The sequence below is a fragment of the Oryctolagus cuniculus genome, chromosome 8 (assembly GCF_964237555.1).
Source record: "Oryctolagus cuniculus chromosome 8, mOryCun1.1, whole genome shotgun sequence".
Taxonomy (NCBI): Eukaryota; Metazoa; Chordata; class Mammalia; order Lagomorpha; family Leporidae; genus Oryctolagus; species Oryctolagus cuniculus.
Window position 1 is genome coordinate 24,335,010 of NC_091439.1, and position 15,085 is coordinate 24,350,094.

At 37.9% G+C, this 15,085-nt stretch overlaps 1 protein-coding gene across 2 annotated transcripts in view; it reads left to right on the forward strand.

Annotated features, from left to right (window-relative positions):
• Positions 1-15,085, forward strand: part of CLGN (calmegin) — a 60,339-nt gene that overhangs the window by 25,644 nt on the left and 19,610 nt on the right. For both annotated transcript variants that reach the window (XM_008267419.4, XM_008267420.4), the window contains exons 6-7: positions 13,035-13,116; positions 14,584-14,776. In XM_008267419.4, the coding sequence (XP_008265641.1) occupies positions 13,035-13,116; positions 14,584-14,776 (275 nt within the window). The remainder of the gene's footprint in view (positions 1-13,034; positions 13,117-14,583; positions 14,777-15,085) is intronic.

The window sequence follows — 15,085 nt, forward strand, 5'->3', positions numbered from 1 at the left end:
TCCCCTCTGCCCCCAATGGTGATATAAACCAGTGATGTTGCTTGCATTTGCACTATCATAAAATCAGGGACATAAATTTCTCGAGTTCATCTCACTATACTGCTATGAAACAAATATGAATTGTGCAAACAAAATGATAAAACTGATACAATTCAAATTACAAACCAAAAGAATGTGTAAATGTTATTTCCTGTTATATCAAAAAATGTAGGTATGCAAAGTGAAATAAAACAAATGAAAATATCATGAGTGGTAAATTATATCCCTCTACAACATCTTCAGTTTTCTATTAACATGTTAAACATTTTCTATGTGATATAACTAAAATACTCTATATTTTAAAGATTTTTGAAAATATAGCAAAAATTTGGTGTCATTAGCTTAATATTTCAGGTGTGATACTTTGGTTTAATCTACATTGTCATTTGAATGAACTAAAATATTAAGTAATATCAAAATGTATGTGACCATTACTTAAGCAAACTAGAAATTTTATTTGGGTACTTATTGGGACTAACATTTGAACTTGGTATTATTTTGTCATTGTTCAGGACCTGGTTCTTTTTCCTTGAGAGTTTGAGATAATTCTCTTCTCTTGAAACTTATGTGAATAGATCACTTTCTGTTTGACCCTTTGTGGCTTAAATGAAAGGGCAAGGGAAAATAAATTCTAACTCCTCCATAATAAAATGGATCATCTAGTATTTTCATTACAAGTCACCATTAGGCAAGTAAACAAAAAATGGCTTGCAAGATTGGTAGCAAATATTTGAAAATAACTCAAGGAAGTATGAAATAATGATCCTGAAGAAAGACAAGGAGGATCAAGAATTACCCTGCATTCTTTCATGTGTTTAAAAACAATGTAAAGAGGCCAGCGCTGTGGCTCACTTGGTTAATCCTCCACCTGCGGTGCCAGCACCCCAGGTTCTAGTCCCGGTTGCTATTCTTCCAGTCCAGCTCTCTGCTGTAGCCCAGGAAGGCAGTGGAGGATGGTCCAAGTGTTTGGGTCCCAACACCCACATGGGAGACCGGGAGGAAGTACCCGGCTCCTGGCTTCAGATTGGCGCAGCGCCGGCCATAGCGGCCATTAGGGGAGTGAACCAATGGAAGGAAGACCTTTCTCTATGTCTCTCTCTCATTGTCTGTAACTCTCTCTGTGTCTGTCTCTCTCTCACTGTCTAACTCTGCCTGGCAAAAAAATAAAAAAACGCCGGCGCCGCGGCTCACTAGGCTAATCCTCCGCCTAGCGGCGCCGGCACACCGGGTTCTAGTCCCGGTTGGGGCGCCGGCTTCTGTCCCAGTGCCCCTCTTCCAGGCCAGCCCTCTGCTGTGGCCAGGGAGTGCAGTGGAGGATGGCCCAGGTGCTTGGGCCCTGCACCCCATGGGAGACCAGGAAAAGCACCTGGCTCCTGGCTCCTGCCATCGGATCAGCGCGGTGCGCCGGCCGCAGCGCGCCGGCCGCAGCGGCCATTGGAGGGTGAACCAACGGCAAAGGAAGACCTTTCTCTCTGTCTCTCTCTCTCACTGTCCACTCTGCCTGTCAAAAAAAAATAAATAAATAAAAAAAAATAAAAAAACAAAAATGTAAAGAATGAGAGGGATGTATGTCTTCTCATAGTATTGATAAAGAGAATTGGGCTAAATAATATGAAGAGGTTTTTTTATTAAATACTATAAATACCGTGGACTTATGATATAACCATTGGTATTTTGATGGGAATTGGGTTGAATCTGTAGGTCACTTTGGGTTGTATGGACATTTTAACAATATTAATTATTCCAATCCGTGAATATAGATGTCTTTCATTTTTTTGTCATTTTCAATATATTTCATCAGTGATTTTGTGATTACTATTATAGAGATAATTTGCTTCCTTGGTTAAATTAAATAAAAGGGAGATTCAAAATGTTTATAGAAAATGCACATTACATTTTAATTATACTTTCCTGTGAACTTTTAGATGTATTCCATTTGTCAATTTTGAATTTGATTGCCTGTGCCTCTGAGGTATTTTCCAAGAACATTTTGCCTATGCCAATGTCTTGCAGGGTTTCCCCAATGTTCTCTAATAATTTGATGGTATCATGTCATAGATGTAGGTCTTTTATCCATTTTGAGTGGATATTTATATAAGGTGTATAGTAGGTGTTTTGCTTCTTCTTCATTTAGAGATCCAGTTTCCCAACTCTGTTGAAGACACTGTCCTTGCACCAGGGGTTGATTTTTAACTCATTGTCAAATATAAGTTGGTTGTAGATGCACGGGTTGATTTCTGGTGTTTCTATTCTGTTCCATTGGTCTACCCATCTGTTTTGGTACCAGTATCTGGCTGTTTTGATAATAACTGACCTGTAGTATGTCTTTTTTTTTTTTTTTTTTTTTTGGACAGGCAGAGTAGACAGTGAGAGAGAGAGACAGAGAGAAAGGTCTTCCTTTGCCGTTGGTTCACCCTCCAATGGCCACGGCTGGCGCGCTGTGGCTGGCGCACCGCACCTATCCAAAGGCAGGAGCCAGGTGCTTCTCCTGGTCTCCCATGCGGGTGCAGGGCCCAAGCACTTGGGCCATCCTCCACTGCACTCCCTGGCCACAGCAGAGAGCTGGCCTGGAAGAGGGGCAACCGGGACAGAATCCGGTGCCCTGACCGGGACTAGAACCCGGTGTGCTAGCGCCACAAGGCGGAGGATTAGCCTATTGAGCCACAGCGCTGGCCCTGTAGTATGTCTTGAAATCTGGTATTGTGATGCCTCTGGCTTTGTTTTTGTTATATAAGATTGCTTAGCTATTTAGGGTCTCCTGTGTTTCCATATGAATTTTAGCATCATTGTTTCTATATCTGGGAAGAATGTCCTTGGTGTTTTGATTGGTATCGCATTGAATCTGTAAATTGCTTTTGGTATTGTGGACATTTTGATGATTCTTTGAATTCATAACATGGAAGAATTTTCCATTTTTTGTATCTTCTTCTATTTATTTAATGTTTTGTAATTCTCATCATAGAGATCTTTGACATACTTGGTTAAATTTATTCTAACATACTGATTTTTTTGTAGCTATTGTGCATGGAATTGATCTTAGAAGTTCTTTCTCAGTCATGGCATTGTCTGTATATACAAAGGCTACTTATTTTCTGTGTGTTGATTTTATATCCTGCCACTTTAGCAAATACTTCTATAAATTCCAATTGTCTCTAGTACAGTCTTTTGGATCCCCTGTATATAGAATCATGTCATCTGCAAATAGGGATAGTTTGACTTCCTCCTTGCCAATTTTTATCCCTTTTATCTCTTTTTCTTGTCTAATGGCTCTGGCTGAAACTTCCAATACAGCATTTAATAGCAGTGGTGAGAGTGGGCATCTTTGTCTAGTTCCAGTTCTCAGTGGAAATGGTTCCAACTTTTCCCCCCATTAAATAGGATGCTGGCCATTGGTGTGTCATAAATTGCCTTGATTGTGTTGAAGAATGTTCCTTCTATACACAATTGCTTAAAGTTTTCATCATGAAAGGGTATTAGATTTTATCAGGTGCTTTCTCAGCATCTATTGAGATAATCATATGGTTTTTATTCTCCAGTTTGTTAATGCAGTGTATAACATTGATTGATTTGTGAATGTTGAACCATCCCCGTATACCAAGATAAATCCCACTTGGTCCAGGTGAATGATCTTTCTGATGTGTTATTAGATTTGATTGGCTAGTATTTTTTTGAGGATTTTTGTGTCTATATTCATCAAAGAAATTGGTATATAGTTCTCTTTATCTGTTGTATCTTTTTCAGGTTTAGGAATTAAGGCAAGGCTGGCTTCATATAAGGAGTTTGGAAAGATTCCCTCCCTTTCAATTATTTTGAATAACTTGAGAAGAATTGGAGTTAATTCTTCTTTGAATGTCTGGTAGAATTCAATAGTAAAGCCATCCAGTCGTGGGCTTTTCTTTGCTGGGAGGGTCTTTATTACTGATTCAATTTCTAGGTTATGGGTCTGTTTAGGTTTTCTATGTCCTCATGGCTCAACCCAAGCCAGGAGCTTCTTCCAGGTCTCCCACGTGGGTGCAGGGGCCCAAGGAATTGGGAGTTGGATCAGAAGTAGAGCAGCTGGGACTCAAACAGGTGCCCATATGGGATGCCAGCACTGCAGGCAGTGGCTTTACCACAGCACCAGCTCTGGGTTTTATTTTTTAATCTATTCAGCCAGTCTGTATCTTTTTACTGGAGAGTTGAGGCCATTTACATTCAAGGTGACTATTGATAAGTAACAACTTGGCCCTATGGTTTTGCATAAATATTTCTATTGTTTACTTTGGATTCTCTTTGTACTTTCCTGGGAGTTTTTCTGCCTTCACTTTACTTTGTAGTGATGACCATGTTTCTGTGTGTAGCACAACATTAAGCATCTTTTGTAGGGCTGGATGCTTACCTTCATTCACAGATTGGAGTTTTGCAGAGTATAGTATTCTGCTTTGCCAGTTTTTTCTCTTAAGACTTGGACTATCTCTCACCATTCTCTCCTAGCCTGTAAGGTTTCTGATTAGAAGTCAGTTGTGAGTTTAATTGGAAATATTCTAAAAGTAATCTGGCAATTCTCTCATTCACATCTTAAAATCTTATGTTTTACTGTGGAGAATTTGACTACAATGTGTCATGGTTAAGACTTTTCTGGTCATGTTTGTTAGGAGTTTGTGTGCTTCCTATACTTGGACTTTCCTTTCTTTTTCCAAATTAGGGCAGTTTTCCTTTCTTTGATTATTTCACTAAAAAGGCCTTCTAACCCATTCTCTCTTTCCATACCTTCAAGAACTTCTAAGACCTACCTGATCACAGTGTATGATGTTTTTGATATGCTTGTTGGATTGAGTTTGCTAGTATTTTGTCGAGAATTGTAGCATCTAAGTTTTTTGGAGATGCTGGTCTATAGTTTTCTTTTTTCTGTTGTGTCTTTGTCTGGTTTTGTTATCAGAGTAATGCTGGCCTTTTTTGAAAGAGGTCTTTCTCTTTCAATATTTCTTTTGGAATAGTTTGAAATAAATGGTGTTAGTTCTTCAAAAGTTTGGTAAAATTCAACAGTGATATCATCCTGGGCCTTTCTTTATTAGGATATGTTTAATTACTAACTCAATCTTGTTACTCATTTATTAGTCTGTTCGGGTTTTCTGTGCCCTCCTGGTTGAGTTTTGGTGGGCAGAGTCTAGACATTTATCTATTTATTTTCCAAGTGTTGGTATTTGGTTGTTTGTAATAGTTCATAATGAATCTTCATATTTCTGTGATGTCAGGGGGTTTTTTGTTTGTTTTTTAGAGCTTTATTTGAGAGGCAGAATTAGCAGAGAGAGACAAAGAGAGAAAGGCCTTCCATCTGCTGGTTCACTTTCCAAGCACTTGGGCCATCTTCCACTGCCTTCACAGGCCTTTAGCAGCGAGATGGATTGGAAATGGAGCAGCTGAGACTCAAACTGGTGCCCATGTGGGATACCAGCACTGCAGGCAGAGGTTTAACCTATTCACCATAGTTCCAGCCCCTGTGGTGTCAGTTATAATGTCTTGTTCTCATCTCTGCATTTATTTATTTGAGTTTTCCCTTTTACAATAGTCAAGCTATAGTTTGTCAATTTTGTTTATCTTTTTGAAAAACTTTATTTCATTGATCTTTTTGCATTGCTTTTTATCTACTTGATGTGTTTCTTTGATCTTTGCTATTTATTTCATTCAGCTAATTTTGGGCTCAATTTTTGGTGTTTTTCTAGTTCCTTGAGTTGCATTGTAAGGTTGTTTATTTGAGATCTTTCTTCTTTCTATAAATTTCCTTCTTAGCACCGATTTTGCTTTATCACATAGGTTTCAGGATGTTGTATTTTCATTTTTGTTTGCTTCCAGAAACTTTAAACTTTAAAACTTCCCTTTTCACTTCTTCATTGATCAATGGATCATTCAAAATCATGGCATTAAGTACCCATGTATTTTGTACAATTTCTAAAGGTCTCCTTGTTGTGTTTTATATTTCCAGTTTCATTCCATGTAGTCAGAGAAGATACATGATACAATTTCTTCAAAATTCCTACAGACTTGTTTTATGCCCTAACATGTGCTTATCCTGGAGGATGTTCCATGTACTGATGGGAGAATTCTGCAGCTATTGGATGAAATGTTCTGTAAACATCTATTAGTCCATTTAGTCTACAGTATAGCTTAAAATTTCTTTGGATGGTCTGAGGTGTTGAAGTCCCCAATTATAATTGTGTTAACCTCTATCCCTTCCTTTAAGTAAAATGTTTTCTGTATGCAGTCGAGTACTCTATAACCTGGTGTATCTATATATTTATAATTGATATTTTCTCTTATTGAATGGATTTTTTCATCATTACACAGTGACCTTCCTTATCCTTTTTATAGTTTTTTACTTAAAATATGTTTCATTGGATATAAGTATAGCTACCTCTGCTTACCTTGAGTTTACATTATCTTTTCCCATCCCTTCACTTTGTCTATGTGTATCTTTACTGGAAAAGTAAGTTTTTGGTAATTAACGTATCAGTGCTTTGTTTTTAACCCTTTTTACTGGTCTATATCTTTTTGTTAGGGGTTTAATCCAACTATATTCAGTGTTATTGTTGATAGGCATGGATTTACTCCTATGATTTTGTTAAATTTTTTTGGTTGTTTTGTATATCCTTTGTTCCTTTCTTCTTTTGTTGTTAATCCTTATGATTTGGTGGGTTTCTGTATTAGGAAGCTTTGATTCCTTTTTCTTACTCCTTTGTGTATCTACTATACAAGTCAGTTTTATTCTTATACTTCTTTTCATGATCAGAGTTATCATTCGTCTGCTTCTAGATGTAGGACTCTCTTAATTTCTTGTAAAGCTGGTCTGGTAGTTTCTGCTTGTCTTGGAAAGTACTTTTCCTTTATTTCTGAAGAGTGGCTTTGCTGGGTATAGTATTCTTGGTTGGCATTTTTTTTCATTTCAGGATTTTGAATATATCATCTAATTCTCTCCTGACCTGTAAGGTTTCTGTTGAGAAATCTGATATGAGTTTCATAAGTTAATTTCCTTGGGGGGGGTAGGAGTCTGTTGCTGAAGTTACTTTGTTTTTTTGGCAGTGACAGTTACTCTGACTTATGTTTCCCTGTGCTGCTTTTTGTGCATCTGACTGATAAATTTCCTGCACCAGTTTTATAGGGTGGCTTTCATCACTGAAGATTTTCTGGTCATGAAGACTAGGGTGTCAGCTGAATAGGCTGTTTTATCACTGGCTTCATGTGCGTGAATTAATACAAGCACTATTTAGCTTCTAAAATCGTAATCAGTATTGGTGTTTTCCTGTGTGTCCCATTAGCCAAGGCTTCTGGGGGTTAAGAGATTTTTCTGGTAGCTGTGTACAACTCTCTTAGGTGGATTTGCCAGCAGTTCTGAGTATGGTTCTTATGGCCATAGACATGATGAATATGACAATTTTCATGAATTTCATGGGGACAGTGCTATTCTGGTGGGTTCAAGCACATGAGGTGCCACTGGCTCACTTGTGAAGATGATGGGCCTTTCAATTTCATAAGACCACTCTGACAGGTGTAGGTCAGCATGGCATGGTTTGTCCTGCAGTGAGGGTAGAATGCCTATCAATTTCTAGGAGCTATGCAGGGACAATTTTGCCTTAGTTGGCCTGAATAGACACAGTTCAGCATTCTTAGAAATAAGGGTAAGGCACTGTCAGTGTCTGTGGACTGCGTGGGTGACTTTGCACAGCCTTCTCAGGGGGAGCTGCTTAGGGCAACTGCCCAGCTACCTCCTGGAGCTGTGGAGACGTGGGCCCCAGCTGCTTCTCAGGCTAAGAGTGGGTGGGTAGGGTTGCCTGGACACTTGTTGGAACCACATATTGGTAGGACCTTAGGATGGTGCTGGGAAGCTGGAGCCTGGATGAGAGAGGATACAAAATGGGCTAGGCATAAATTCCCCAGCAGATCCCAAAACTAGGCTCAGGATTGGACAGTGCTATTGGCTTCTCCAGAAGGAAATACTGTGGCATTAGTAAGAACTACTCAGAGCCTCCTGTTACCAATTTCTCTACCATGTAAGTCCTTCTGGGTTCAAGGTTGATGCCATCTGTGGAAATGGGGTGGTCGGTGCAGTTTGCTTTATTCCCTTCCCTATAAGGCTATCCTGAGTCTCTGTGCTCCCTGGCATCTCTACCACATGCCTTACTACACCCCAGAATTCTCCCTGAAATGCTGGATCCAGTGATTAGCAGTGAAATTTTCTTTTCTCATGCTCTTTTTGAAGGGTAGCATACCAGCAGGCATTGTGCTCTGAAATCAAAAAAGTTTTGAATGCCAACATGATACTCATAGTTTTGGACTTTGGAGCATTTTGGATTTTGGATTTTCAGATTAGGGCTGCTCAACAGGTAAAGTCTATGTAAATATTCCAAAAGTCAAAAGCCTCCAAAATATGAAATGCCTCTGGTCCCAAGCATTTCAGGTAAGAGTTATTCAACCTGTGCGTATTATGTGGCAATATAAATTTTATAACCTAAAAAAATCATAATTTAAAACTCAGGAAGCTTATTAACACATTAAAGATTTTGAGAAGTTTTTTTTTTAATATTTTTTATATCTATGTGAAAGAGTTACAGGGTAGGTGGGGACATCATAGAGAGATCATCCAACCTCTAGTTCACTTCCCAAATGGCCAAAACAGCCAGGGCTGGGCCGGGCTGAGGCCGGGAGCTGGAAACTGTATTCAGGTCTCCCACATGGGTAGCATGGGTCCAAGCACTCGGGCCTTGTTTCACTGCATTCTATGCATATTAAAAAGAAGCTGAAAATCCACTCAAAATTGATCAGATACCTAAATCTCTGACCTGATACCATCAAATTACTAGAGAACATTGGGGAAACTCTTCAAGACCTTGGCATGGGGAAAGATTTCTTGGAAAAGACCCCAGAAGCACAGGCAACAAAGCCAAAATTAACAAATAGTATTACATCAAACGGAGAAGCCTCTGCACTGTAAAAGAAAAACTCATCAAAGTGAAGAGGAAACCAACAGAATGGGAGAAAATATTTGCCAACTATGCAACTGATAAAAGATTAATTTCTGGAATCTATAAAGAGCTCAACAAAATCAACAAGTACAAATCAAAACTTAGTTGAGAAATAGGAAAAGGACCTGAACAGACATTTTCCAAGAGACGAAATTCAAATGACCAACAGACACATGAAAAAATGTTCAGTATCACTAGCTATCAGGGACATGCAAATCAAAAACATAATGAGGTTTCACCTCCCGTTAGAATGGCTCTCATACAGAAACCAACAAACAACAAATGCTAGCAAGGATGTGGGGGGAAGGGTACCCTAATCCATTGTTGGTGGGTATGTAAACTGGTGCAGCCATTATGAAAGTCAATACGGAGATAACTTAGAAATCTGAATATAGACCTACCATATGACCCAGCCATCCCACTCCTGGGAATTTATCCAAAGAAATTGAAATCAGCATATGAAAGAGTGATCTGTACCCCCATGTTCATTTCAGCTCAATTTACAATAGTCAAGATATGGAATGAACCCAGATGTCCATCAACTGAATACTGGATTAAGAAATTATGATATATATATATATATATATATATATATATATATATATATATATACAGTATGGAATACTACCCAACAGTTAAAAAATGAAGTCCTAGGGCCGGCGCCATGGCTCACTTGCTTAATCCTCTGCCTGCAGCACTGGCATCCCATATGGGAGCTAGGTTCTAGTCCCAGTTGCTCCTCTTCCAGTCCAGCTCTCTGCTGTGGCCTGGGAAGGCAGTGGAGGATGGCCCAAGTGCTTAGACGCCTGCACCCACATGGGAGACCAGGAGGAAGCACCTGGCTCCTGGCTTCAGATCGGCGTGGTGCCAGCCATAGTGGCCATTTGGGGGTGAACCAATGGAAGGAAGACTTTTCTCTCTGTCTCTCTCTCTCTCACTGTCTAACTCTATCTGTCAAATAAAAAAAAAAAAATGAAGTCCTGTTGTTTGCAACAAAATGGATGCAACTGAAAACCATTGTACTTAGTGAAATAAGCCAGTCACGAAAAGACAAATATCATATGATCTTGCTGATCTGTGGCAATTAATAGAGTAACAAAAATGTAATATATAAGAGTGAAACTGATACCTTGAGATGTGATGATTTTGAACAGCTCTTAACTTGACATTTGACATCTTGTTTGTTTTTGTTCTGTTGTCTTTTTTTCATACTATTTTGTGAACTCTTTACTTAGTGTAGGGTTAATCTTATGGGTACAAAATTAATTAACTGAAAACTGACCTTTGTATAAAATAAGAATGGGAAAGGGAGAGGAAAAAAGGTAAGTATATGGGTGGAGGGGAAGAATCATCATGTTCCCAGATTTGTGTATATTAAATGCATGAAGTTTGTCTTCCTTAAATAAAAATTAAAGGATAAAATAAAGGGGAAAAAATAAAGATCTGAACAGGAAGCAGAGCAGCCCGGACTTGAATTGGCACTGTGATATGGGATGGTGGCTTAACCCACTACTGGACCTGAGCAATTAATTCTACACATCAAAACCTGCTTTTAGTTCTAAAACTGTCTGCACACATGTTCAACTACATAAGTTTATCTCCCCCTCTAACAGGAGCATTTGATGCAAGACTTTGGGAAATGATACTGAAAACCACTTAGGATTAATAAATGCTTCCAGTTTCCTATAACTTGAAGTTTAGCAGCTGTCAAGCTGTATGATGTACATTTTGCTGACTCTCTATAGAGGATTATTTATGCTAAACACAAATTATTTGGAAATTCTTTAAGTTTGTAGTATAGATAAAGCACAGTGATTGATATCTAGGCATAAAAGAACAACAAAGCAATGTTTTCAATGAAAGAGACAGTTTACAAATTTGTTCTTTCTGATTCTTCCTTTTTCGCAGAATACTGTATCATAAGAGCACTTATGATAAAGCAATAAATTTTTATTTTATTTTTCCTAAATAATGACCTTTAAGTCACATGATACACCAATGCCATGAAAAAACAATTGTCAGCCGTTCCTTAAAATAAAAATAAGTCACTGAGGAAAACAAAGAGTCCTTTATTTAAGGAAAATGAAAAGAACAGAACAAACCTTTTTTCTGATGATAACAGAAGCTCATGTTTTTGAGCTTTTCGTAGCCCATCCTTCAGTCCACCACAACCATCCTTTGAAGAACAGGAATGGGCCATCTCCCCATAGTGCAGACAAGCAAATAGATAGGTAGGACTTAAACAATTTGTCCCTAACCAAGGTGTCTCTAGAGTAAGTGGCAGAATGAGGAGTGACTCTCAGATCTTTCTGACTGCACAAGATATCCTTGTAATCACTGCCATAAAGAGCTTGATAAACTCAGCACTGTAGATAGTAGGCAGGGAATCACCCATGGTCTAACAAGTCAGAGGCAGTCATTAAAAATGGTACTGTTTCCTATGTTCGTTTTGATGTAAAGTGTGTGTATGTATGTGTATGTATATATGTGTGTATGTATGTACATATTATATACACACACTAATTGAGTTCAAACTATTAAAACTTTATATGTTACCATTTCATGTTCTTGTCACCAAAATTTCCTCAGAAACATTTAAAAATAGTCCTTTATTCAAATTAACACTATTTCCTGTTGCTTCTCAAGTTTCCATCTCTTTATTTGAATTCACTTAACAAAATCGTAACTTTTTGGTTTTTACTGATTTCTACTTTGACAGCCATTTCCTCATTGATTTTTTTTTTTTTTTTTTTTTTGGACAGGCACAGTTAGACAGTGAGAGAGAGAGAGAAAGGTCTTCCTTCTGTTGGTTCACACCCCAAATGGCCGCTACGGCCGGCACACTGCACTGATCCAAAGCCAGGAGCCAGGTGCTTCCTCCTTGTCTCCTGTGCAGGTGCAGGGCCCAAGGACCTGGGCCATCCTCCACTGCCCTCCCGGGCCACAGCAGAGAGCTGGACTGGAAGAGGAGCAACCGGGACAGAACCGGCGCCCAACTGGGACTAGAACCCAGAGTGCTGGCGCTGCAGGCGGAGGATTAGCCTAGTGAGCCACGGCGCCGGCCTCCTCGTTGATTTTTCTCACATGTAATTCATTGATTTACCAGAAATGCCTTCTAACTTTGCCTCATTGTCTTAGCAACACTATTTGCTTAAAGAAAAAAACCCTTTGCTGAGAGTTACACTGTCTTGTAAATCTACAAAAGCATTCTGATATTAGTCCACCATTTTTGAGGTGCTCTGTTAGATAGTTAAAATTTCCCTTAGCTCATGGTTATTTTACTGAGGTACTCCAAGTTATCAATTGAAATTATGAAATCCATGTGCCAGAGCTATTTAGTTAAATTTATTTAATAAAATTATTTAATAAAAAAAATTTTTAACTTTTATTTAATGAATATAAGTTTCCAAAGTACAGAATATTGATTACAATGGCTTCCCCCCCATAACATCCCTCCAACCCGCAACCCTCCCCTTATGCACTCTAATAAAAATTTAAAAATTAATTAAATGCCTAATGTATTTAACATGGTTTAAGTATAGTTGAACTTAAAGGCTCCTGGTGAACATCTGAAATCATTAGCAATTTCTTAGAAATCTTTTTGTTGTTGTGCTCCTTGTGGCTTTAAAAACATTTTGTTTTTTAGTTTATAAGGAATATGTATAGTATCTGCCTTATCAATTTGGAGTTTCCTGTTATAGTTTTAGTCAATCTTATTCTTCATTTAACAGTTTTTTTGAAAAAAATTAAACAAATTAGTTGGTTTTCTATTTTTGATTGTAATCATTCTATTTTGAATATTTTCATCATGTGCCTGTACTGTATTGTAGTAATAGAAAAGCATTTCTGCTCACGTGCTCCTGGCTGTGGATACACTTCATATAAGCTTTCTGGTAATGTGAAACATTTCTGTTTAAATGAATTGAGAGGAATACATTAGATTTTAAAGAGCAATTAGTAATCTTTATCAGCAGTGTGGTTCTTTTTCCTTTCATTTAGATATGAAGTAAATTTTCAAGATGGTATTGATTGTGGAGGTGCATACATTAAACTCCTAGCAGACACTGGGGATTTGGCTCTGGTATGGTATTTTATTATTTAAGAAATCTTATTAAAGTTAATAAGTATCTTTAAGGAGTAATGGATAAAACTGTTTTCAAGTGAAATAAAAAAGACCTTTGAACATCATTTTTCAGCATAAGTTTTTGTAGCTTTAGCAATTTGCTGTAAGTTTTCATAGAAAGTACTTCAAGGCATCAGTTTTGTAACCTTTAGCAGCACACAACTTTTTCACATCTATAGGTCAACAATGACATGATGCTTACAAATACTGTTGAATATCAACTTGGAGTTATTTTCTTTTCAAAATAACAATTGTAGTTTTATTGGAGAAGTAGGTAAATAGAGCAGAGCAGTGAAACAAATTGGCCAATAAATAAATAGGTGGGCCAGTTCAGACAGAAAATAATGTATTTTAAGATTTTTCATGATGAAGTGGCTACATAATTCTAAGAGACTTTAGGAGGACCATTTAGAGGTTGGGGACATTTCTTACGCAGTCTCCTGTAGGAGGCTGTGTCACAGTTTCTGCATGTAACTGAAATAAGATAAGTGAGACCTTACATGAGATGCCACCATGCACAGCTATGGAATGTGACGGAAGGCCTCCTCATGCACCACCTCTTACAGGGCCAGGGAGAAGAGAGCCTCATGTATTGCACACTGATGCTCTGTGTTAGTGCTGTAAGGTCATCACCTGAAGGCAGGATGCAAAAAGTTTCTAATGCCAAGTTTCTGTAAGCACTTTATCTGATTGACTCACTTAACCCCCAGAGAAACCTCAAAAGGTAGGTGGTATAATCTACATGCTTCTGAGGTTATTGAATGGATTAACAGAAAGGCTAAAAAATTTACTCAGGGCCACATATAACTAGTTTAGGTGGCAGTGGTTGATTTGAACCCCAATATCGGACCCCAGACCCCATAATACTCTTAACCACTACACGAAGCCAGAAAAGGAGATGTGACTAGTAGTGAAATAGGGACCATGTCTCTGTCTGTTTTGTGTCCACATCTCTCTTCATTTTATGTTAAGGATCATTTTCTGGTCTCTTCCTGAATGATAGTAACGAATAGTTATCCAAAATGTCATAAGGGTGAGGGGACTTCAAAAAATTCATGGAAATAGAATTAAAAGAGAATGTGCATTTTTTTCATGAACTCTTTGAAGAACCCTTGATCACTTTCTTTTGTTCAATAAAATATTAATATGGATTTATACAAAGTTAAAACTTTGTATGATGTTTCTGTGGTAGTTGAAATTTCTCTCATCTGTATTCAGGATGGATGTAATATGTGTGTGTTTTTAAATTTATTTTGAAGTAAAATCTGTCATTTCCCCACATCTTTTACTGTCACTCGTGTTAAATAGTCCTTTGATAAATTAGCGTTTGTTACATTTTTGTAACTCTACCCATTGGATAGAATAGAGAAATTCATTAACTACTCTTAATTCTCAACTAATCCCAACACTCATCTCTCTTTGAAGGAAAACTTTTATGATAAAACATCTTATACCATTATGTTTGGACCAGATAAATGTGGAGAAGATTATAAACTTCATTTTATCTTCAGACATAAACATCCAAAAACTGGAGTTTTTGAAGAGAAACATGCCAAACCTCCAGATGTAGACCTTAAAAAGTTCTTTACAGACAGGAAGACTCATCTTTATACCCTTGGTATATCCTTTTACTTCATTCATAAGTTCAAAAATATTTGCATATTAGGTATGTTATTCATGACAAGTGCTTTAGGAGAAAACAAATATGCATCCTACCTTCAAAGGGCTTCTCTTTTGGGGAAAAGAAGATGTTCATAATTATATTCTTGAAGCAGAAAATACAGTGTCACGCGAGAGATTCAGATGAAGCACAGTTAAGAGTTGAAAGACATTCTTACTTCCACCTTGGAAACCTGGAGCAAACATAGTGAAGATTACACATGAATTGGCCTTCTGAGGTATAGATGGGATGTGGAAGGATGGGTGG